Source organism: Gorilla gorilla, chromosome 18, assembly GCF_029281585.2.
Source record: "Gorilla gorilla gorilla isolate KB3781 chromosome 18, NHGRI_mGorGor1-v2.1_pri, whole genome shotgun sequence".
Taxonomy (NCBI): Eukaryota; Metazoa; Chordata; class Mammalia; order Primates; family Hominidae; genus Gorilla; species Gorilla gorilla.
In genome coordinates, this window is record NC_073242.2 from 101,223,795 (window position 1) to 101,250,296 (window position 26,502).

Below are 26,502 nucleotides of genomic sequence, written 5' to 3' on the forward strand. Positions count from 1 at the left end.
AAGTTTGGTCTACTCACCTGTGCTAATATATCATTCATAGCTTCACTTGAATCATCATCATTTCGTCCTAAAATTCTTAATAACCGCAAAATTCGTACCTAACGTGCAAAAGATGAGAGGTGTCAACAAATTATGTCTCACACAAAGAAATCTCACTTGGTATGAAATTCAAATAACTAAATGAAGTCTTAGAAATTCATTTGGAACCATTTATTCATATCAGAAATAGTCAAAAATCAAACAGAAGAATTGAAAACATTTTCTTTATTTAGAGAAGCTATATATGCTTCTACATCTAATAAAGTTATTATAAAACAACCCACACTTCAGTACTCCACAGCTAAAGGATACTACCAGATACTACCACCTGCAGAGCTATATTAAATAATTCAAATAATAAATGATTTTGACTATTAAAACTGTAATTTGAAGTGGGGCACAGTGGCTCTTGCCCGTAATCCCAGTACTTTGAGAGGCGGAGGCGGGCGGGCTACTTGAGTCCAGGAGTTTGAGACCAGCCTGGGCAACATGGCGAAACCCTGTCTCTACAAAATATACAAAATGAGTCGGGCATGGTGGCGTGCACCTGAAATCCCAACTACTTGGGAAGATCACTTGACCCTGGGAGGTCGAGGCTGCAGTGAGGCAAGATTGTGCCACTGCACTCCAGCCTCAGTGACAGAGCAAGACCTGTAATTGTATCCTCTTAATCTAATATAGAATTGTGTCACCATTAATATAATTAATCAACTAACTACCAAATTTCTACTCAACACAAACTTAAGAGGAAAGAAATTGTCTACTTAAAGATATTAAATTCATATAACATTTATTTAAAACATTCTTTCAACCTCACCTGCAAAAAGGGGTCACTGATACCAGAAACATCATGTTCTGGTGAATATCCGGACATGATGAGGTTCTTTAAAATACGAACTAATTGGGGCACAAGCTGCAGAGAAGAAAGATGCATCAAAAAACAGTGACTATTGAAGAATGTCTCATGAATAAGCAGGTCCTTTGGTTTAGAAAAAGGGTGTAAGGGTCCCAGTCCAAGCAAATTCTACTGATTTAATATACTAGTGTATTGTAGATGTTTGACAAACTTAGGAGTAACTTAGGGTAATATTCAAGAAGTAGTATGTATTTTATCTGGATAAAACCAAACCAGACTTTTTTATGCAAGAGTTATATGTAAAGATATTACAAATAATATTGGGTCAGAAAGCCTATGGGAACCAGGTAAAACAGATGCCTATGGGGCATACCGCATTTCTAGTTCTGTAGAACTTGACAAGCCTAGGTGGCAAAAACATGTTCAGTTTTCATCCATTCAAACATTTGCACGTAACATGTCATCATACCAAAATACAACTAGTGATCTTATTAAAATTATAGCTTTAAAACATACAACCTCAACTAGAGAAAAAAATCTCTTCTCTTAAGATAGAAGAGTTATACCCTTTTCCAACAAATAACAGGGAATACCAAAGCTGACAACAGTAATACGGTAATCAAATGGAAGACACATGAAAAAATTACATCTTTCATCTTAAGAGACATCAAGGCCATGAATAATTTCCTCTTCCTATTCTTAACTCCTATGATACAATTTTTTTAAATTTCAGGACTTATTTATATATATGGCTTTATGGCCTGTTTTCTTGTCTTTTCAATGAGACTATACATTCCTTATAATCAGGAATTTCCTTCCTGTCCTTCCTTTACTTTATCCATTAAGAGTCCTAACACATAGTAAACGCAATTTTACTGCCAAGCCGAAGATGTTTTAAATATTGGCACTCATTTCATTTCTGTTGATCAATTACTTGATATTAAAACAAAAGGTCTGCCACAATAGGAACTTTTTACGTTTCCAACTAAAAACTCAATTTTTAGCTATATAAACAACTCTAATGACCAAAAATTAAGTTAAATAGTGTGCAAAGTGAACTGCATTCCATCTCTTTTGCAGGCAATTTTAGCTACAACTCTTCTGCAACTCAGTTATTTTTTCTCACTGTATTTAGACTCTGTCCCTTCCCTACTCCCCAAGCCTAAAAGGGGATCAAGATTGAAATGAAAAGCCAAGCTATATCCAAGGCATGCACTCAAAGCATTCAAAACATTAAGGCCACTTCTAAACACAAGAAAACACAGTATGTAAGAATTTAAATAAGTTGAGCCATAACAGTTTGGAATTAAGTAACTTATAAGTCACCTAAACAAAAGTCTACTTTGGACAACTCCAAATAAGACAAATCTAAGCCATGGAGATCTGTAAATTCATTAAATCTGTCAACTATGGGCAAAGTTATATTAGAGATAATAATATACCTTTTAAAACCACTTTAAATCAATATTTTTGTAATAAAATGAAGACCAAGTAGTTACCAACCTTATCTTGCATACTACCCAATGGTCTGTTTTTTTTGTACTACATATAACCCTAGTTATTTTTCATCTGGTTTATTTCTTGGAAAAGTCATTTTTCCTTGGGCTACTAAATTCAGCAACTGTTTTATCCACTGCCAAAAAGGCCAGCACATCACATAAGATTACCCTGGGACACAGAGCACAAATGTCTAAATGTTCAGCATACAATTCTTGGAACCCAGTTTCATTTTTCAGACAAAAATGCAAGTTATTAAAACTGATGACAAGACAAACAAAATAAGATGACACAGGGAAAGGCTGCAGCCATGAAAATCAGTTGGTGCCCACTACTCTACCTCAAAATCCTTTTAATATTCCAAAACTTCTATGTAAGATTAAGTACAGGTAAGAGAGAAATAAAAGCTCTAAGTCTGAACTGAAAGCTCAGCAGTACATACGGAGCTTTTTAAAGTATGAGGTTACCCACATGCGGTTCTAAAATATCTACTTCAAAAAGCAGCAGCATTTTGTGTCAAAGCTCCAGATTAATCTGGAATTGCCATCACCAAAGCCACTGGGAAACTGCTCAAAGTTTCTCAAGTAAACATAAAAGGCAGAGAAGAAGGCTTACAACTCAGGAAAGGCTGCAACTGAAATCCAAGGCTGACTTTGGAGTCAGGAGTTTAAGTGACAAAACAAAAACTAGACTAGGAAGTTAGCCAAAGATGCTAGAACAATAACTCATAGTATTAAGCACAGCTTCAGCATTAGTATATTTTAAAAGCCACATTTGTGGATGGATACACAAAAGCTACTAAGGACCTAATGCCAGCATGCACCATCTAAAAGAGGGTTAATTCTTACCTTTTCATTCTAACATACAGCAGGATTCCAAACAGACAATAGGAACAAAACATACAAAGCAAGCATTAGGGACAGATACGGGTCTCATACTATATTACAATAATTTAATCAAGACATGAACATCTAAGGGAAAAAAAGCCAAAACAGAACTCCTGTTAGAGCCTCACTAGATCTAAAGTACAAAGTGAGTTCTATTTATGGAATGACCAGCATCCTATAAAAGAAGTTCAATGCATGTAACTACCCAAAGAACAGTCTTCTTCTGAGTCTAAAATTAAGTGGAGAAACAGAAATGTCCACTTTAAAATACTAGTTTAAAAAAAAAAAAAAAAAAAAAAGGCCGGGCGCGGTGGCTCACGCCTGTAATCCCAGCACTTGGGGAGGCTGAGGGGGGTGGATCACCTGAGGTCAAGAGTTCGAACCAGCCTGGCTAACATGGTGAAACCCCATCTCTACTAAAAATACAAAACAAAATTAGCCAGGCATGGTGGCAGGCGCCTGTAGTCCCAGCTACTCAGGAGGCTGAGGGAGGAGAATCACTTGAACCCAGGAGGTGGAGGTTGCAGTGAGCCGAGATTGCACCACTGCACCCCAGCCTGGGCGACAGAGCCAGACTCCGCCACAAAAAAAAAAAAAAAAGAGAGAAGGGAGTACTCAAGAGAGCTAAGACTTCCATCACACGAGTCAATGTCCTAAAATGAACAGTACGGTAAAAGTAATAAAAAAATTTTTAGTTTTAACCTTAAAAAAATAGGAAAGAGCCGGGCGCGGTGGCTCACGCCTGTAATCCCAGCACTTTGGGAGGCTGAGGCGGGTGGATCACGAGGTCAGGAGATCGAGACCATCCTGGCTAACACAGTGAAACCCTGACTCTACTAAAAATACAAAAAATTAGCCGGGCGTGGTGCCAGGCACCTACAGTCCCAGCTACTTGGGAGGCTGAGGCAGCAGGAGAATGGCATGAACCCGGGAGGCGGAACTTGCAGTGAGCCGAGATCACGCCACTGCACTCCAGCATGGGCGACAGAGCAAGACTCCGTCTCAAAGAAAAAAAAAAAAAAAAAAGAGAAAAGAAATTCCTGCCTTAAAAAAAGAAATACAAAAAAAAAAAACAACAGGCCAGGAGCAGTGGCTCACACCTGTAATCCCAGCACTTTGGGAGGCTGAGGCGGGCTGATCACCTGAGGTCAGGAGTTCAAGACCAGCTTGGCCAACATGGTGAAATCCCGACTCTCCTAAAAATACAAAAATTAGATGGGCATGGTGGCGCGCACCTGTAATCCCAGCTACAAGGAAGGCTGAGGCAGGAGAATCGCTTGAACCCAGGAGGAGGAGGTTGCAGTGAGCCGAGATCGCGCCATTGCACTCCAGCCTGGGCAAAAAGAGCAAAACTACATCTCAGAAAAAAAAAACACCACACACAAAACTCCTATTTCTAATTTGACCTCAGATTATGTTTCCTGACTCAAATGTGAAAACAGCAGATAAAACACATGAGATTGGTGTGTCTGCCAACAATGAGAGAAGACTTCTATTATGAAAGGGAAAACACAATACTAGTGCCAGTTCTTACTTATATGCCTAAATCTGGCTTCCAGGCCAATTGCATAGCAGGGCTAGTTAAATCCCTTATTCAGATCCATAGCTTGCTTTCAAAAAAAAAATAATAAGAAGAAAATCATGTACTTTTCAGGAAAATCATTTTTCAATCAAGAAAGGCTTAGGCATACAGAATGGCACCTACCTTTCTGAAATGCGCAAGCATGTCTGGGCTTCGCTCACACATTTCTGTGAGGAGGACTACAGATGTGTGGAGGACACCTGAAAGAAAAGATCAAAGGAAAACTAAAAATGAGGCCTATTATTCAATTTTATAGAACAGGACTTTGAGTTCCTGAAGGTCAATTCCAAAAGGATAGTTGCTACTTTTGCTTTTTAATCCCCCAAAGAATCTAAGCATTGAAGTGAATACAAAGGAGGAATTTAATAGATGCCTAATTTAAAACTGGCCAAGTTGGTAAAATCGGAATGTTTTCAACAATTATGTGATCAAAATAATTATTGAAAAGTGACGACCAATACACATGTCTCTCCATCTGAGAATATCCATAAAAACACACAATGCAAGCTAGGTATGATCTGTTCTATACTTAATCAGTAAGCTATTATCTGAGTACTAACAGATCATTCAAGAGGCAAAAATCTTAGTAAGATTTTACATTTCCAGATAAAACGCATCAAAACTCTGAGAAAACTTTGGATGACAAAGTAAATTTAATTGCTCCAGAGTCAGTAAAAACAACCTCACAATGCTTTTCACGAAGTAATAAATACGTGCTCCAAATAATTCAGTTGTTCAACAAGTATATTTTGAGCATTCTGGGCACAGCACTGAATTTGTCAAATTAAATATACCATACAATTTTTCCTCTTAGCATTTAAGCCACATGAATTTTCTTTATTCAGAACTTATTTCACTGATTTCAAATAAGAATAAAATGTTTGGGAAAAGAACAGTCACATTCCATTTAATTCCTCTGTTTTATATTAAAGATTCTGAGTACCTAATACAAGCTTCTGTCAGAAATAACCCAAAAGAATTCTCACAATTTTTGAGTCTGGCAGGGTCTGGCTCTGTAGCCCAGGCAAGAGTGCAGTGGTACAATCTTGGCTCACTGCAACTTCTGCCTCCCAGGCACAAGCCATCCTCCCACTTCAGCCTCTTGAGTGGCTGGAACCACAGGCATGTGCCACCACACCCAGCTAATTCTGGTATTTTTTGCAGAGATGGGTTCTGACTTTGTTGCCCAGGCTGGTCCTGAGCTCAAATGATCTGCCCACCTTGGCCTCCCAAAGTGCTGGGATTACAGGCATGAGCTACCACGCCCAGCCGCACAAATCTTATACTCCTACCATATGATAATGGAATTTTTTCTTTTTTTGTAAAATAGGCAAGAAATCAAAGGATTTTACACATGAAAATTATGGGCAGGCTCATTTGTATATTACACTAAATATTAATAACTTAATATTTTTAATAAAGTAAAAGAGGACCAGAGATAAAAGATAAGTTTACTATGAAGGAATCAATCTCTTAATATAAAACTAGGATATGTGAGTGGAAAGACTTGTCAGACCAGACCTTCCTGGAAAAGTGTCTAAGAAACAGCAGAAAGGCGACTTCACTGTTCTGAGAGACACAGGACTAACATAGCCTTAAGCCTTTTCTCTTTCCCTTTCTCCCTCAATACTTCATGAATACATCCAAATCACATTACCATGGTTCTTCTCATTCAATAAATTTTTTGTTGCTGGTAAAAACATCTCCATAAGTTCAGGAACTTTCCTGATGACATGAACAGCACACAGTGCTGCCTATAAAAAAAAAAAATAAAAGAACAAAAGGTTTATTTCAATTATGCCACGACAACCAATCTTATTAAAAAACCACCAACACAAAAATCTCACCAACTAGTTCATCTACTAGAAAAATAGAGAAGGAAGAGGTTAGATATTAGATTTATGGCTCGACACAGTGATGGCCCACTCCTATAATCCAGCACTTTGGGAGCCCCAAGGCAGGATAATCACTTGAGCCCAGGAGTTTGAGAACAGCCTGGGCAACACAGCAAGAACCTGCCTCTATTTTAAAAAAATTAAGAGGAGAGAAAATTATTTATTAACTGGTTGGGGATTTCCAGTTTATACTATTATATTAAAGAGATCTTCTAGCTCACCTCTCCCTTTGTTCATATATTGCTAGACAAGTAGGCAAAAACTTTCTACATTAGACTATGTATGGTTAATACGAATTTATCAAAAAGTTAAACATAACTTATGTGGAGTTTTAAGGAAGTAAAAATAGATGACGATCTCAATCTGTGATAATCATACCTCTGAGTAAGATGACTAACAGGCTATAAAAACATCACACAACTGAAAGATATATACTGTAAATGCTATAAAACTACTGTTATGTTTAATAGTATCTATGTGGCCCTCAAATGACTCTACTGACATCAAGAAAATCATTTGAAAAATACTTAGTCTCTACTAAAGAAAAGATGGTTTTACTAGCTTGTTCACTGGAAAATAAAAGTACATTTAAACACTGATTTTTGTATATCCCCCAAAGTAACTATAACTACTATATGTTTGAGTCAAATACCATAAAAATTTAGATATATTAACAAAAAAATTTCTGCTAATTCCATTCATGTTATATTTGGGAGGAAAAAATATCTTTTCTTTTCTTTTTTTTTTTTTTTGAGACGGAGTCTCGCTCAGTCGCCCAGGCTAGAGTGCAATGGCACGATCTCGGCTCACTGCAAGCTCCGCCTCCTGGGTTCACATCATTCTCCTGCTTCAGCCTTCAGGTGAGGGACTACAGGTGCCTGCCACCACGCCCAGCTAATTTTTTTTGGTATTTTTAGTAGAGACGGGGTTTCACCGTGTTAGCCAGGATGGTCTTGATCTCCTGACCTTGTGATCCGCCCATCTTGGCCTCCCAAAGTGCTGGGATTACAGGCATGAGCCACCACGCCCAGCCTATCTTTTTTTTCTAACCTGCAGGAATGTTTCATTTTAATATGATAATGAGCTTTCTGAACAAGAGTAGCTCACATATTCTTTAAGAAAGAGGACCAGCTTACAAATTAAGAAAATAATTTAACTTTGTTTGCAGCCATCATTAACTGCATATCATCCTGGGAAATGGCTTGGCCTTTTCAATGCCTCTTTCCCAAACCATTAATAGAGAGGCACAGTAAATGCCAAACAGATCACAGTTTATGTTCATTTCTTGGACTTCTAAATTCCATACACTTCATTTTCAAAGGTTGTAGGGTTCAAGCAATTTTTAAAAACTGAATAAAATGCTTATATCAACAAATAAAATCAGATAGAAGAATAATTCTCTTCTATTACTAATCCATTCAGAAAGTGGGTTCTACATCATTCCCTAATAATTATCTAGGTCCCAATAGAACTGCCCTTCCAGAGACACAAAGGCACTAATACAAAGATATGGGTATTAATTATTAGGACAAAAGTAAATTCATAAAAATCTGTTCATAATCACCTTGCTGTAATACTGTTTAGAATCAGATAACTTAGGAATTTGGTATGCCACCTAGGATATATCCAGTAACATTTGTTTGTTTATAAATCATTTCCTTAAGAAAAGAGGAATTAAGGTTAATATATAATCATGTAAAACAGATTTACTACACAGAAAAAATGACTTTACATTATCATCAGATCTTTCAAAAATGAGTAATCTGCCTTCTCATCTCCATAATACTCCCTAATCCAAACAGACATTTGGTTCATTAAAAGTTACCTTTTTTCTTAAGTAAGAGTTGGAGGTTTTCAGGAGCTTCTCTACCTCTCCTGCAAGATCTCTGCACATCTCTGAGGAGCCCATGCAGCCGAGGGTACAAAGTGCTAACCCCTGTACGAATTGCGTGCTATGATTAAGATCACTGCAAAAGAAAAGAGGAAGGTAGGAACAAGCCTGGTGCTCCCCAAGAAGCAGCTTCACAATTTCAAACTAGTTCAGGATGACTCAAGATTTCTCCAGTAACAAAAACAATAGGATTATTTGTTGCAGAAAATGTTTATCCCAACTTTATTACAAATTATCAATATAGTAAACAGACTGACAGTCCCTCCTATAGGCTTACAAGCCAATGTTTCCAGGTACCAAAGCAGTGGAAGTTGAAAAACATGTTATCTACTGGATGTCAGACACACACTTTAGAAAACTCAGCAAACTTGGCAGCAGGGTAGGGGTGGTTCACACCTGTAATCCTAGCACTTTCAGAGGCCGAGGCAAGTGGATCACCTGAAGTCAAGAGTTCGAGACCAGCCTGGCCAACATGGTGAAACCTCATCTCCACTAAAACTGTAAAAATTGGCTGAGCGTGGTGGCAGGTGCCTATAATCCCAGCTACTTGGGAGGCTGAGTAGCTACCCAGGTTCAAGTGATTCTTCTGCCTCAGCCTCTCAAGCAGCTGGGACTACAGGCGCACGCCACCACGTCCGGTTAATTTTTGTATTTTGTATTTTTAGTAGAAACGGGGTTTCCCCACATTGGCCAGGCTGGTCTTGAACTCCTGACCTCGTGATCTGAGATCATGCCACTGCACTCCAGCCTGGGCAACAGAGCGACACTCCATCTCAAAAAGAAAAAAAAAAAAAAAAAAACCACAACAAAGTAGGCCAGGCGCAGTGGCTCAAGCCTGTAACCCTAGTACTTTGGGAAGCCGAGGTGGGTGGATAATCTGAGGTCAGGAGTTCGAGACCAGCCTGGCCAACATGGTGAAACCCCGTCTCTACTAAAAATACAAAAATTAGCCAGGCGTGGTGGCAGGTGCCTATAATCCCAGCTACGCAGGAGGCTGAGGCAGGAGAATCACTTCAACTGGGCTGGCAGTGGGGAGAGGATGGTGGCAGCGGAGGAGGATGTAGTGAGCCAAGATCATGCCACTTCACTCCAGCCTAGGCAAAAGAGCAAGACTCTGTCTCAAAGAAAATACAAAAAAGAACAAAGTAGTTAACAGTTGTTAGAAGAAAGAAAAGTATGACTTACTTCTTGATACAGTTGGTCATGAGAAGATGGACATCTTGTCTTTCATCTAACAGCAGCATTGCCCCTAAATAGCCAATGCGTTTGTCTGTAAATTTTTGAGAGGCAATAAGCTTGAGGCACTCCAACTGCAAAAAAAGAAAAAAAAAAAAAAAGAAGGAAATTAAAAACTTGCTACCACAATCTAGAAAAGCAGTGTTTTTAACCCAGAGTCCCCAGCTGGCTAAAGTAAAGTACAAATGTGTTTCATCAAACTACCTAAATCTTTTCTTTTTTTTGAGACGGGGTTTTGCTCTGGTTGGCCAGGCTGGAGTGCAATGGCATGATCTCGGCTCACTGCAACCTCTGCCTCCCAGGTTCAAGCCATTCTCCTGCCTCAGCCTCCCGAGTAGCTGGGATTACAGAATTAGCCACCATGCCTGGCTAATTTTTGCATTTTTAGTAGAGACAGGGTTTCACCATGTTGGTCAGGCTGGTCTCAAACTCCTGACCTCTGCCGATCCACCTGCCCTGGCCTCCCAAAGTGCTGGGATTACAGGCATGAGCCACCGTGCCTGGCTTTGTTTCTTTTTCTTTCTTTTTTTTTTTTTTGAGACGGGGTTTTTGCTATTGTCGCCCAGGCTAGAGTGCAATGGCGCGATCCCAGCTTACTGCAACCTCCACCTCCTGGGTTCAAGCGATTCTCCTGCCCCAGCCTCCCGAGTAAATGGGACTACAGGCCCCCACAACCAAACCCAGGTAATTTTTTTTTTGTATTTTTAGAACAGACAGGGTTTCAACATGTTGGCCAGGCTGGTCACGGACTCCTGACCACAGATGATTCGCCCGCCTCGGCCTCCCAAAGTGCTGGTATTACAGGCCTGAGCCACCGCGCCTGGCCAAACTACCTAAATCTTTTTAGAAGGCAAAGATTTAAGACCTTTGGATATCTTAATAGAAATCAAGTTCTAGAACAGATCATTTTATCAAGGCCCCATGATATTTGCCATTCAAATAATCTCTCAGTTTTATATTAGTTTTGCAGATTCACACAAACACAAACTAGAAGTATTATAAGAGATTAACAAACCAAATTCCTACTTTAATCCCCAAGTTACATTAAATGAGCACCTAACGTGTATTTAAGGTATAGTTCCATTTTGGGAATTAAAAAAAACTCAATAACTAGAAATACACCAACCCATACTAACCATGAGGAATGTATAATTAATTTAAAAAGAGAGAGGCAATAACTAAGTTTAATATAATGTCGAAAGTATGTGAACCAAGTACATTCAGAGCTTGATCCAAGTACTATGGGAGAGGGCGAGGGTTTAGGAATCCAATAGAGAAAAAACAAAAAACAGAGGAAAACTCAGTAGTGGAATTAAGCTAAAACGATTTACATTTCTTCTTTACATCATTGTTAGAAATAGCTTCTTAGGGCTTAAGAGTTCTTGTAAATTAGTTTGTCCCTCTACTTGGCCTTTCTTGAACCACCTTCAAAATCACTTTGACATACTTTATCACTCCATCTTGACAAACATAGAAAAGGCCAAAACATCACCTCTACAGCAGTATTCAAAGGGCGTACACAAGGCAGACTAACCAAGAAGAGTTTTAAAAACCATGATCTCCTTTAGAATCATACCTCCCAAGGGAAGGGGCTCAAATGGATACCGGTGTATACAGGAAGCTAAAATCACGTGAGACTACTTTCCATTATGAATTTATCTACTAAATTCGAAAGTGAAATTGAGGAAAGTAAAACAGTTCCACAGAGTTGTTTCAAGCTATTTAAAAATTGCTCTCTCAATGTACCTGCATTAAAAACATCTAAAGTTAGCTGAATGACTATACTATCACGAGCATTTCAAAGAAGTCTCCAAGGAAAATAACCAGGATCAAAAAGGAAAACATAAATGCCTTGTGAAATTGAAAAGATTATATAAGTAACAAATCTTCCCTTTCTTCTTCACATTCAATTTAAATTTAAACAGCAATTTCTGAAACAGAAGTTGATGAAAGTCATCTTTACGTAAATGTCAACAGAAAATTTACTAAGGTGAATGAGAAAATCAGAAGCTAAAATATTATCAAACAAATCTTACTCTTTTTCAAACTGGTTTTTCAATCTTCTCATTTCGTAATTCTATAAGTATTTTAGTAGTGAAAGCAAATGTTCCAAGAATCAGATATCAGAGTTTTCATCATCCTCATTCAATCTTACTTCTGACAAACTCCAAGCATTATACAGATAAATTATCCAAAAATATTTTATTAGGAATAGGACATACTCTTAGGCATTAATACTACTTTGTAGTTTTAGGGTCAAGTGTGGTTTTTTTGTTTTGGTTTTTTTTGCACGACCATTTCTTATTAAACTATACAAAAAAAGGCAGGCCAGGAGCAGTGGCTCATGCCTGTAATCCCAGCACTTTGGGAGGCCAAGGTGGATGGATCACCTGAGATCAGGAGTTCGAGACCAGCCTGGCCAACATGATGAAACCCCGTTTCTACTAAAAATAAAAAATTAGCCAGGTGTGGTGGTGGGCGCCTGTAATCCCAGCTACTCGGGAGGCTGAGGCAGGAGAATCGCTTGAAATTTGAAGGCGGGAGGTTGCAGTGAGCTGAGATCGCGCCACTGCACTCCAGCCTAGGAAAACAGCCAAACTGTTTACAAAAAAAAAAAAAAAAAAACTATACCAAAAAGGGAGGGGAGGGGGGCAGCTGTGGGGTTTGGCCCCAACCCCAGCCCACCCCCAGTCTGGCGCTGTCTTAGAGGAGGGGATCTGAGGGAGATCCCAGGCAGGATAGGGATGAGGCAGGACATGAGACTAGGGGATGCAGAGGTTAGGCAGGAGAGGCTACCAGAGGGTGGGGGGAGCGGGAGGGAGGCAAGAAGAAAACAAAGAGAGAGGAGCAACTGGGGGCCAGCTGGGGAGCTCAGATGGAGTAGGTCAGGAGGTGGAACAACGGTAGAGTGAGGGTGGAGGGGTCAGTGTCTGGAGAGGTGGAAATGAGAAAGCTGGGGAGAAAGAAGAGGGTGGCGGCTCTGGTGCAGGGCCCATAGCAAGGAGCCAGGCGAAGAGGGGCTGGACTTGTCTGTTCCCACCCCAACCTCCAGGCTGAGAGAGGCCTCCCATCCCCAGCCTGTTGGCAGGCGGTCATGCCGATGCCCCATTCTGTCTTCTACTGCTAGGGATCCGGTTCATCCTCCTCTTCGGCAGCTCTCTTCAGCTCGGGCCCTTCATCATCTCCTTCTTCCTCTTCGGGCCCGTTCTCCTCCTCCTCCACCACTTCTTTCTTTTGCTGTTTCTGGCTTGCCTCCTCCTCCACCTTCTCCTTCAGGTCCTTGGTGCCCAACTCAGCCACTGCCTCCATGCTTTTCTCCAACATGGTGCTAGGACTGGGGCTGGCAGGGAGCTAGGGTCCCACGGCGAAGACAGAGGGGCCCTGGACAGTGGAGGGTGGCTGAGACCAGAACCTGACATTGTGACAGTGGTGGCGGCAGCAGCAGTTGCTCAGTCGGGTCAAGTTTTAAGATAGTCACACTAAGTCTCCAGTGACTGACGAATACAAGCTGTTTTTTGTAACATTTTTTTAAGATATACCTAAAATTTGCCCTCTTCCTCTGTGTGCAGTAGGCACAGAGAAGAAGTGGAAAAACAAAACAAATAACAACAACAAAAAAACCTTACCTAAAAACTAAACAGCAAAAAGAAAAGCTGAAATTTAAAGGGGCAAGCATTATTTCAATATTCCCCCATTTATAGTGACTCTGCTTCAAAAACAAGCATTTGCTTTTTGAAGGTGACAAATCTAAGGGAAAATATAAGGTTATATGACTGGAAATAGCATCTGATATATACACTCCAGTGATAGATTAACTCTGATCACACTTTATACTTAAGTGGCCAGCAATAGTGCTGAGAACATATCATGTTTAATCTTTAAGAATGTTATCAAGGCCGGGCGCAGTGGCTCACACCTGTAATCCTAGCACTTTGGGAGGCCGAGGTGGGTGGACCGCCTGAGCTCAGGAGTTCTAGACCAGCCTGCGCAACACGGTGAAACCCTGTCTCTACTGAAATACAAAAAATTAGCCAGGCGTGGCAGCATGAGCCTGTAATCCCAGCTACCCGGGAGGCTGAGGAAGGAGAATCACTTGAAAGCGGGAGGAGTAGGTTGCAGTGAGCTGAGATCGCGCCACTGCCCTCCAGCCAGGGCAACAAATTGAGATTCTGTCTTAAAAAGGAAAAAAAAAAAGAATGTTATCAAAGTTATCAAATGTTGAAAAAGAAAGATAAAGGTTTGGGGGAAAAAAGTACAATGGGGGAGATGCACACAAAAGGAGGGCATCCATTTTTCCGCAGCAATCTCCAAATCTCCAAAAGCAAAACTCCACACTGTTGCATGAGTTAAAGAACAGAAGGAAAAAAGTAATCAATTACATGCATCTGCCCCTTAGGTAACAATCTCAAATATTTCAGTGGAGTACTACTACTCCACTTAAAGCGACTTGAAACACCTACCTGAAACATTTCTAACCACAACTCTAGCAGATGCTTTAGTAAGACCAGAGTAAACAGTCCAGCTTTTCGATCCAAACTCCACACAATTAACGGAAAACTTTTACTTCAAACTCTTCTCAGCAGAAGCATTCTAGTCAGCCATTAGCAACAAGCCTAAGAGATCGAAGTTTTCAGCCCCCTTTGTAACAAATACAGTGCCTGAAGAAGTGGTTCCCAAACTTAACTTGTCAGAACAGGTAGGAGAGTTTTGAAAACTATGGGTCACCGCCCCCACCCCACCCCCGCCGATATTCTGATGGAGTAAATTTGACATAGACACTGACAACTTAATTTTTACAAAGTTTTTCTATATGATTCTCTTTTTTGGGGAGTGGGGGGAGAGTCTCACTCTGTCACCCAGGCTGGAGTGCAGTGGTGCTATCTCGGCTCAACGCAACCTCCTCTGACTCTCACGTTCAAGCAGTTCTCGTGCCTCAACCTCCCAAGTAGCTGGAACTACAGATGCGTGCCACCAACCCCAGCTAATTTTTGTGTTTTTAGTAGAGATGGGGTTTTGTCACGTTAACCAGGCTGGTCTCAAACTCCTGGCTTCAAGTGATCTGCCCACCTCGCCTCCCAAAGCGCTGGGATTACAGGTGTGAGCAATCACACCCCGCCAAATGGCTCTTAATGTTACAATTTTCTTTGAATTTCAAAGCTATTTTACGAAGAGAACTTTCCATGTTTCTGGCCTTTTTACATTTTCCTGTAGCAAGTACAAATGGTGCCATTTATCAATGTTTAATCCGGTTACCCCTGGATAAAAGCTGCACCTATTTTGTTAGCTTTTAGAACAGTTTCGCACACGGTCAGATGCACATCTAAATTGCTCACACCTGTAATCCCAGCACTTTGGGGAGGCCGAGGCGGGAGGATTCCTTGAGCCCAGGAGCTCGAGACAAGTCCAGGCAACCCAGCAAGACCCCATCTCTACAAAATTTAAAAACAAAACATTTTGTTTCAGTTTTTTTTTTTTTTTTTTGAGATGAAGTCTGGCTCTGTCACCCAGGCTGGGGTGCAGTGGTGCGATCTCGGCTCACTGCAACCTCTGCCTCCTGGGTTCAAGCAATTCTCCTGCCTCAGCCTCCCAAGTAGCTGAGACTACAGGCACGCACCACTATATCCAGCTAATTTTTGTATTTTTAGTAGAGATGGGGTTCCGCCATGTTGGCCAGGCTGGTCTTGAACTCCTGACCTCAAGCAATCCACCTGTTTTGGCCTCGTGCTGAGATTACAGGCATGAGCCACCTCGCCGGCCAAAAGTTTCTTAAACAAAGTTTTGTCTTAAAATTTTGTTTAAAAATTTTTTTAAATCAGCCAGGTGTGGTGGCATGCACCTGTAGTCTCAACTACTCAGGAGGCTCAGGCACCAGGATCGCTTGAGCCTCCTGTTGAAGGCTGCAGTGAACTACGATTGCACCACTGCACTCCAGCCTGAGTGACAGAGTAAGATCCTGTCTCTTAATTAAAAAAAAAAAAAAAATTGCAGCTTTATGATATGAACAATCACCTTAATGAAAAGATGCAATTAAAATTCTGTAAATATTAACAGGCCTGCAACTCATTGGGTAGACCTTTTTAAAAGTTACCTTTATTTATTTTATTTTTTTGTTTAGAGACAGGTCTTGCTCTATCGCCCAAGCTGGAGTACAATGGCATGATCACAGTTCACTGTTAGTTCACAGTTAGTAACCTCTAACTCTTGGGCTCAGGCCATCCTCCTGCCTCAGCCTCCCAAGTAGCTACAACTACAGGCATGTGCCACCACATGAGGCTAATTTTTTACTTTTTTTTTTGAGCTGGAGTCTCACTCTGTCGCCCAGGCTGGAGTGGGGTTTCACAGTATTGCCCAGGCTAGTGTCAAACTCCTGAGCTCAGGCCATCCGCCTGCCTCAGCTTCCTAAAGTGCTGGAATTACATGCATGAGCCACTGTACCCTACCCTAACTTTTTACTTTTGTAGAGATGAGATCTCACTATGTTACCTGGGCTGGTCTTGAATTCCTGTCCTCAAATGATCCTTCTGCCTTGGCCTCCCAAAGTGCTGGGATTATAGGCATGGGCCACCATACCCAACCTATTTCTTTTTAATATTCAGAAATAACTGCCTGGTTTATACACACACACCTAAAATCATCATTTTTGAAAAGCAAGCTTGTTACAACTGCACTACCACTATGTAGGCCTGACAACATAAAATCTATATAGACCAGAGTCTGTTTCTTCATTCTTCTGGCAGAAAAACAAAAAACAAAAACCTGACATTCCTACTGAATCCAATTTTTTCTTTTGAGAAAATTATGAAACATTCCACTCAAAATACATAAAAATCACGTAACTGTCACTGACGCACCAAGCAGCTTTATCAAATCTTAACATTTCACCCTATTTATTTTACATTACAAATTCAACTGAAGCCTTCTGTGTACTGGGCCTCAATCTCATTTCTCCATCCCAGAAGTAATCAGAACCCTAAACTGCTGCTCATGACTGCCATGCCATATATTCTTACTACACACGGAGAGACAGGTGATTTTAAATGTTTTAAACTTTAAACAAATATCAAACTGTATTCCTGCTCTTTTCACTCAACAGCTTTGAGTATTACTCACATCAAGACAAGAAGATCTAATTCAGTCATAACTCACTGCTACATAGTATCCCACTTTTGAATATAAACTTACCTATTATCTGAGGACAAACAGATTGTTTGCAATGTTTTACCTATTAGAAACACTGCTGAAATGAATACTCTTATACATACATGTCTTTGTATACTGGAAAATTTATCTAGGTTATATACCTAAGGAGGCTTGATCAAATTCAGACTTTTCAGGTTTTGCTTTGTTCTGTTGTGATCTCATTTTGCAAATATGCACCACTTAGAGCCAGTGGTATGAACTTTCACCAGGAGGCGTATAATTATTTCTGGTAGTCATCTCTCTTTTGTGACATTAGCAGCAACTGATGATCATCATGGGTTGCAAAATGATTAGATTCTAATCCATTCCTTCATTTATCAGTTGGACTACAGCTCTAAGAAGAAACTTCTCTATATAGAAGGAAGGCCATACTATTGCTAAGGAAAGGCAATATAAATGTTTATTTCAATCAGTTACAATTATTATTCTTTTTTTATTGACACAGAGTCTCACTCTGCCAACCAGGATGGAGTGCAGTGGCACGATCTCGCCTCACTGCAACCTCCACCTCCCAGGTTCAAGCGATTCTCAAGCCTCAGCCTCTGGAATACCTGGGATTACAGGTATCTGCCACCATGCCCAGCTAATTTTTGTATTTTTAGTAGAGATGGGGTTTCACTATGTTGGTCAGGCTGGTCTCGAACTCCTGAGCTCAAGCAATCTGCCCGCCTCAGCCTCACAAAAGACTGAGGTTACAAGTTTAGTCACCGCACCCAGCCTACAATTATTATTATTATTATTATTATTATTATTATTATTATTATTATTATTTTGAGATGGAGTCTCGCTCTGTTGCCCAGGGTGGAGTGCAGTGGCGCAACCTTGGTTCACTGCAACCTCCACCTCCCGGGTTCAAGCGATTTTCCTGCCTCAGCCTCCTGAGTAGCTGGGATTAATAGGCGCCTGCCACCACACCTGGTTAATCTTTGTATTTTTAGTAGAGACGGGGTTTCATCATGTTGGCCAGGATGGTATTGAACTCCTGACCTCGTGATCTGCCTGCCTCGGCCTCCCAAAGTGCTGGGATTACAGGCGTGAGCCACCATGCCCGGCCGATTATTATTCTTATTAATACTCAAATTATCTCTTTTGGGGGTATGACTGCCTCTTCTGGTGACTACTGAAACCTTTTGACATGATCTTTGCAGTCTTTCTTGCTTTCTGGCATAGTAACATCATTCAAGCTTATTTTGTACATTTCCTTACCCTGGATTTGGGATGAGCCATCTTTCCAATGGGCTGAAAATAGTATTTGGAGACCACAATCTAGGCTTAAGGATAGCTCATTGCTTCTGGTCTGGTCATTAATTCTAAGGCTTTTCAAGGAATAGTACTAGCTTAAGTACTTTTTTTTAAGAAAAAATTCCTTAATGTGAGAAAGCGTGTCTACTAAACCCTATGACAGTCACCCACATATTACTGTAGAGCATTTGTTTACGGCTTTAACAAGAGTGGCTATTATCATCACTTATTTGCAATAATGTACTACCTGTACAGTGTAATAAGAAAATAAGAAAATGTATAAGGATATCAAAGGAAAAAAAAGAACTGCCATTGTTTGCAGAAAATAGTAGTATTGACTACATGGAAACAATGACGTCCACAGAGACTCTCAGAACCAAGTTCAATAATGTGGCAAAGTAGATAAATATTTTTAAAAATCAATTATATCACTACAGATCTACAACATAATTATTTAAAATTTTAAAGGATACTATTTGCAACAGAAACAAGAGCTCTAAAGAACCTACAAATATATTTCTCCAAAGATGTGTTAAGACTTAAAAATCCTGTGTTTTAAGGGAAATTTTTTTAAATTTTTTAAAAAGATGTATAAGACTGTACAGAGAACATTGTAAAATTTAGAGAAGCTAAAGAAGTGCAGTCCTATGCTACACAGATGGAAGGGAAGAATATCCTACACAGGTAATTGGGTATGGCAAGCAAGGCTAGAATTGAGGAAAAACAGAATCAGGCCCAGCCTAAAAGCAGCATACTACTGACATATGGAAACGTAGATTTCCATTCCACAAATCTTACTATGTTTCTAAGAGAAACTAGAAATCCAGATTTCTATGGAAATTCTTTTTTTTTTTTTATGTACTGGCAGAAACAATTTTAAATACCATACAGGACAAAAAAGAACACATCTGTGGAAGAATTTGGCCCCGAGCCAACAGTTTTCTACTCCTGCAATCTACCTACTTATCTTTAGATAATTCACTAATATTTCTGGGTTGTGCTTAACCTACACATGCAAAAGGTTACAATCTATCACCACTTTTGTTATAAAAATGCTGAGGATACTGTCTCTTACATTATTAAGAGACTCCTAGACAAAAGGTCCATATAAAAAATCTCTTAGAATTCAGTGCTTCAAAAAACACTGCTGTCCTTCAGGAAATGGTAAAATGCATAACATGAGGCTTTTTATATACAAAATGTGTCTAACACTTATAACTTAATCTTCATAATAACACTATAAAGCAGGCATTAAGATTGTCCCCATTTTACAGATGAGGAAACTGAGACACAGAAAGGTTAAAGATCTTGCTCAAAGCCAGAAGTCACATCCAGGCAGTCTGGTTCTCTGCAGTTTTGCTCTTCCATCTTGGCAATAACAACTACCCAAGAGGTGACTGTCGCTTTTCTTGCCTTAGCTGTCGCGCCAACAGCAACTACACTGGCCTTATGCTCTAAATGCTTCCTTTTTCCAACTCTTAATTTCTACTATTCTTTTTCTCTTTAATGTAGATGCTGGTAGTTTATGCCATCTCAAATCCTTTGTACAGCAAGGCAGGGCTAGGATACTTTTTTGTTGTTGTTGTTTGAGACAGAGTCTCACTTTGTCGCCCAGGCTGGAGTGCAATGGTATGATCTCCGCTCACTGCAACCTCCACCTTCCAGGTTCAAGTGATTCTCCTGCCTCAGCCTCCCAAGTAGCTGGGATTACAGGCACCCACCATCACGCCCGGCTAATTTTTGTATTTTTAGTAGAGACAGAGTTTCACCGTGTTGGCCAGGATGGTCTCAAACTCCTGACTTCAGGTGATCCCCCTACCTTGGCCTCCCAAAGTGCCAGGATTACAGGCGTAAGTCACCATGTCCATCCTACCCCTTAAGTTTTATTGCAAAACTTAAGACTTTTAAAATATAGCTACTAGAAATTTTTAAATTTCTATGTAGCTTGTATTTTATTTCTATCAGCACCATACTAGATACTGTAGTAAAAAGTTTTAAAAAGGTGAAATTAGTTTTAATAATATTCTTTAATCAATATATCTAAAATATCATTTCAACATATGATCAACACAAAAATTATAATTAGGTATTTTACACTTGCTTTTGCACTAAAGCTTCTATATACAGTATGTACTTTTACACTTACAGCACATCTCAATTTGTACATTTTCATCAGAAATAGCTAAACTAAAAAGAAAAAAAAAGAAATAGCTGAACTGTATTTAGATTTCATAAAATTTACTATTTATAAAGTAGACTCACATACCCAAGTTGTTTAAAACATATTTAAAAGTCTTCCAATAACTAGGCTGGGTGTGGTGGCTCACACCTGTAATCCCAGCACTTTGGGAGGCCAAGACGGTGGATCATTTGAGGTCAGGAGTTCAAGACTAGTCTGGACAACATGGTGAAACCCTGTCTCTACCAAAAATACAAAAATTAGCCAGGTGTGGTGGCAGGTGCCTGTAGCCCAGCTACTCAGGAGGCTGAGGCAGGAGAATCGCTTGAACCTGGGTAGTGAAGGCTGCAATGAGCCAAGATCGTGCCACTGCACCTCAGCCTGGGCAACAGAGCAAGACACCACCTCAAAAAAAAAAAAAAAAAGTTTTCCAATAGCTAAATCAAGTACCAAAAAAAACCTTATTTTCCTTTAAGATTCACCTCAGTTCAAATAGCCACATTCCAAGAGGTCAATAGCTACATGCAGCTACTGGTTACCATAATGAACACGGCATCTAACAAATAAAATGCAATTAAAGAGTAGCTGCAGGCTGGGCGCGGTGTCTCACACCTGTAATCCCAGCACTTTGGGAGGCCAAGGCAGGTGGATCACCTGAAGTCAGGAGTTTGAGACCAGCCTGGCCAACATGGTAAAACCCCGTCTCTACTAAAAATACAAATATTAGCCGGGCATGGTGGCAGGCGCCTGTAATCCCAGCTACTCAGGAGGCTGAGACAGGAGAATCGCTTGAACCTGGGAGGCAGAAGATGCAGTGAGCCAAGATTGTGCCATTGTACTCCAGCCTGAGTGACAAGAGCGAAACCCTGTCTCAAAAAAAAAAAAAAAAGGTGGGCCGGGAATGGTGGCTCACGCCTGTAATCCCAGCACTTTGGGAGGCCGAGGCAGGCAGATCACGAGGTCAGATCGAGACCACCCTGGCTAACACAGTGAAATCCCGTCTCTACTAAAAACACAAAAAAATTAGCCGGGCATGGTGGCAGGCGCCTGTAGTCCCAGCTACTAGGGAGGCTGAGGAAGGAGAATGGCGTGAACCCAGGAGGCGGAGTTTGCAGTGAGCTGAGATCACACCATTGCACTCCAGCCTGGGCAACAGGGCGAGACTCCATCTCAAAAAAAAAAAAAAGTGGCTATTATTATACACTAAATGAAAATGGCACTGTGATCATATGTGCAGGTGACAAAATCTAGATATGAACCTTTTACAGGCATATTATAAAGGTAATTCCAACGGATGGGGTACCAAATTACTGATATGAACAAGATGGTGACTCATTGAAACAGAGGAAACAGAATAAGAACTTAAAATTATGATTCCCAGTCCCATTCAGAAAAATATTTTATGATAAAATTTTAGCACAGTTTTCTCGAGCATTTACACTTTCTAAGAATTAAATATTTTATCAAATAATTAAGTCCCAAAATACCCCCAAATGCCACCTAACCTTAAAAGCACATTCTATTTAAACATATTAAAGAAATGAATCTTAGAAAATATAGAGAGATTTTTTACAAAACGAAATATCCCCCAGTCTTAAATCTACTCTGATTCCAAATTCAAGAATTTGCCCTTAGTCCAGGGACTGTGGCTTACACCTATAATCACAGCACTTTGGGAGGTTGAGGCCCAAAGATCACTTGAGCCCAGGAGTTCAATACCAGCCAGGGAAATGTGGCAGAAATCCAACTCAACAAAATTTTTTTTTTTTTTGAGAAAGAGTCTCATTCTGTTGCCAGGCTGGAGTACAGTGGCACGATCTCAGCTCACTGCAACCTCTACCTCCCGGATTCAAACGATTCTCCTGCTTCAGCCTCCTGAGTAGCTGGGACTACAGGCACGCACCACCATGCCCAGCTAATTTTTGTATTTTTAGTACAGGGGGGTTCCACCATGTTGGCCAGGATAGCCTCTATCTCTTGACCTCATGATCCACCCACCTCGGCCTCCCAAAGTGCTGGGTGTACAGGCGTGAGCCACCGCACCCAGCCCAAATTTTTTTTTTAATTAGCTGACCGGGCACAATAGTGCATGCCTGTAATCTCAGTACTTTGAGAGGCCAAGACACATGGATTGCTTGAGCTTGAGTTCAAAATGAGCCTGAGCAACACAGCAAAGCCCTGTCTCTATAAAAAATACAAAAATTAGCCGGGTGTGGTTCCCAGAAGGTCGAGGCTGCAGTGAGCCCAGTAGAAAGTAAGCCTGAGGTGTCCACTGCACACTCCAGCCTGGGCAACAGAGTGAGATCCCGTCTCAAAAAATTAGCTGGGCCCGGGCACAGTGGCTCAATCCTGTAATCCCAGCACTTTAGGAGGCCGAGACAGACAGATAACGAGGTCAGGAATTCGAGACCAGCCTGGCCAATATGGTAACACTCCATCTCTACTAAAAATACAAAAATTAGCTGGGTGTGGTGGCACACACCTGTAGTCCCAGCTACTCGGGAGGCTGAGGCAGAAGAATCTTTTGAACCCAGTAGGTGGAGGTTGAAGTGAGCCGAGATCACGCCACTGGACTCCAGCCTGGGCAACACAGCGAGACTCTGTCTCAAAAAAAAAAAAAAAAAATTAGCTGGGTGTGGTGCCATGCACCTGCAGTCCCAGTGACTCGAGAGGCTGAGGTAGGAGGAGAACTTGAGCCCAGCAGGTTGAGGCGACAGTGAGCCATCACAGAGCCACAGCATGGGCCATAGAGCAAGACCCTGCCTCTAAAAACAACAAAAAAAGAATATGCTCTTTAAGAACTTCCTTGGGAATATGTAAATGTACTGCTTCCAAAATGTTAATAATGCTTATCGCTGAGGAATTAAGAGTCTTCTCCCTCACTAGACTTTTTTATAGCCCAATTTCTAATATATCAGATTTCTGTAAATCTAACCTAATACTTAAACTCAATCAACCAATCAACAAGAACACGTGGGCATCTATTTGCTTTATACTATGACACACAGTATATGGATAACCACCTGGATCAATTTTTGATGTGGTAAAGCTTATAACTGAAACATCAGAGCCTCAGGGTTTCATTCCACTCCTAACACTCTACGAATGAAATATGAAATATATTTCAAAGAACATATTATATTTTTAGAAACTATTCATGTGAAAGAGAAGAATGCTATTATGACACTAATTCTGTCCCAAACCAAATATATGACTATATTGATGACCCAGCAGTTGCTTCTGCCTGGCCCCTTTTCTTTTGATCCAGTCCCCTTTCCTCTGATACTAACACATCAATTTTTCTTTGGGAAACTAATGGACTCCCACTCTTGATCATGTATTTCTAAAGATGTTGACCCCACTCCAAACCCCAAGATGACCATAAAACCCAAGTCAGTCTGATAAGATTAAATCCCAGTACTTTTTGTTTTAACTTGGGGGCAGGAGATCTCCTTCCACTGAAATTACTGACCTAAACAGAAAATAAGCTGATGACTATCTTTCCTGATAGTGTTGCACATTCTTTCTTTCAATTGGGCAGTCTGTTCCTTAGAGAGACTATTTAGCATATAATACAATTCTCAAATTATTAAAATAAAATTTAATAGCATTAATATGAAATAAAAAACCCACTATTTCCTTTTCCATGACTAAATCCCACTTATGACAATATAAACATGCAAAGAAGAAAGTACTTATCATTGAGACTATCATTCTCAAAGCCCAGACTGGACATCTTAGATAGTAACCATTTGTGCATGGGAGAGAATCAGCAGCCAGATCTGCTCTAGTTACAGCAATCAAGGCACAAAGTAATTAGAACAAAATAGACGCCACCAATTGGTAACCACCTAATTTCCTTAACTGAAAAACATATTGTGAACTTCTCCACACAACGCTGTGCCCAGATAAAGCAATTAAGAAGACATTTAGCAAGCTTTTTTTAAAAAAAAAAGAAATAGGATCTTACTCTATTGCCCAGGCTGGAGTACAGTGGTGCAATCGTAGCTCAATGAGGCCTCAAAACTCCTGGGGCACAAGCAATCCTCTTGACTTAGCTTCCTGAGTAGCTGGGACTAAAGGCATGCTCTACCACACCATGCTTTTTTTTTTTTAAGAGCAGTATCTCACTATGTTGCCCAGGCTGATCTCAAACTCCTGGCCTCAAGTGATTCTCCCACTTCAGTGTCCCAAGTAGCTGGGATTACAGGCACAAGCCACCATGCCCAGCAAGAAACATTTTCTTAAATATTCATTATAGTCCAGGTACTCTGGCAGAACCACCACATAATCCTGGTCAATCTTTAAGCAAGCTAGCTGCCACCATCAAAACATTCTCTCATCCGTATAATGAGACTCCCAATGGAAAGGATAACTGATACCAATATCATGCCTTTCCAGGTCTGTGGCTTGCTCTCTCAATCTTACCCTCAGTTCCACAATGATCAGACTACAAGGCTATCAAAAGTACCTCCCCACCAGAAAAAGATGGACAATCCCTGAGCAACAATGTCAAAGAATACCCTTGCTACATGTAGTCTCAGCCCAGCCTACCTGTCCAAAGTGAGCAGGGTAGCCCAGCATGTGCATATACAGTAATTTTGCCACATTCCGACATCGGTATGTATTGTCTTCTTCTCTAAAAGATGACCGGATTGCAGCACATTCTTTCTGGATCATTTCTCGTTCTTCAGCTTGGGTTCGGGCTGTCCGGATGGTCCGGATCAGCTCCCGCAATCTGATGGGGGCTGGCATCCTCTGGATATGGAAAGACATTAAATAGAGATGTTCACATTTTTTACTACCAAAGCTATTCACACAACTTCCCATTTAAATTTTTGACTAGTTTTTAAGAATTCAAGACTTGCCAAATCCAGCTTAGCGAAGCTAAACAAAGTGTGCTAAGCTTCCGCAAAACTATTACATACAGACCTCTCAACTCTGTACATTTCTGGAAAGGCTACAAACAAAAATGGTTAAGTATTAAATTAAGCAAAATAAAACAAAGAATACACTAAATATGTAAACTCTATCACTAATATCAAAATATCTCAGAAACTAATACAACTGAAATCTTTACTCAATCCTTAAAGTAATAAGGAAAGGCCTATGCCTAACCTTAGAAAAGATAGATATTATCTGTTCAACTGCTGTTAAACATAACATAGCTGAACAAAAATAAATATGGTCACAATCATAGCTCAACTCAACAAAATATGAGATTAAGAGAGAAAACCAATTGTCAGATTAAAACACATTCAACAAACTGTAACCATCCCAGTACACTGTGTGTGTACTTTGAATATGTGATGAGAAAAAAATAAACTAACCTAAGAAAATAAGGCTATTAGTGTCATGAATATCTTTTAAAAGCAAAAAAAAAAAAAAAGTTAATAAGGGACATATAACAGCCTAAATAATTGTTAACAAACAGAAAAAACAAAACGTGCACTACCTAATTTCAAGAATTACTACAAAGCTATAGTAATCAGGGAAATGTGGAACTAACTGAATGTAAGAATAGACTGAAGCAGGCCAGGCACGGTGGCTCACGCCTGTAATCCCAGCACTTTGGGAGGCCAAGGTGGGCGGATCACCTGAGGTCGGGAGCTCGAGACCAGCCTGACCAACATGGAGAAACCCCATCTCTACTAAAAATACAAAATTAGCCGGCCATGGTGGCACATGCCTGTAATCCCAGCTACTCAGGAGAAATGCTTGAACCCAGGAGGTGGAGGTTTCAGTGAGCCAAGATCGCACCATTGCCCTCTAGCCTGAGCAACAAGAGTGAAACTCCATCTCAAAAAAAAAAAAAAAAAAAGAATAGAAACAAAACTGAAAGTTTAGGAATAAACCCACACAAATATACACAAGAGATTTTTAACAAAGAGGCCAAAGTTATTCAACAGGAGCAAGATAGTCTTTCAATGAATGGTGCTGGCAACTATCTCTCTTCATGGGGGAAAAAAATTAACCTCAATCCTAACCACACACAATA

At 40.3% G+C, this 26,502-nt stretch overlaps 2 protein-coding genes across 4 annotated transcripts in view; both read right to left on the minus strand.

The window, feature by feature from the left end:
• The window catches only part of AP1G1 (adaptor related protein complex 1 subunit gamma 1), a 115,238-nt gene that overhangs the window by 32,850 nt on the left and 55,886 nt on the right, over positions 1–26,502 (minus strand). For all 3 annotated transcript variants that reach the window (XM_063700315.1, XM_004057954.5, XM_055366427.2), the window contains 7 exons: positions 25,059–25,262; positions 9,833–9,957; positions 8,582–8,723; positions 6,519–6,615; positions 4,985–5,061; positions 857–952; positions 18–98 (listed from right to left, as the gene is read on the minus strand). In XM_063700315.1, the coding sequence (XP_063556385.1) occupies positions 18–98; positions 857–952; positions 4,985–5,061; positions 6,519–6,615; positions 8,582–8,723; positions 9,833–9,957; positions 25,059–25,259 (819 nt within the window). In that variant the 5' untranslated portion in view covers positions 25,260–25,262. The remainder of the gene's footprint in view (positions 1–17; positions 99–856; positions 953–4,984; positions 5,062–6,518; positions 6,616–8,581; positions 8,724–9,832; positions 9,958–25,058; positions 25,263–26,502) is intronic.
• Positions 12,575–15,346, minus strand: LOC129527711 (parathymosin). The gene has a single exon (XM_055366428.2). The coding sequence runs from the start codon at positions 13,205–13,207 to the stop codon at positions 13,007–13,009; it is 201 nt and encodes a 66-aa protein (XP_055222403.1). The 5' UTR covers positions 13,208–15,346; the 3' UTR covers positions 12,575–13,006.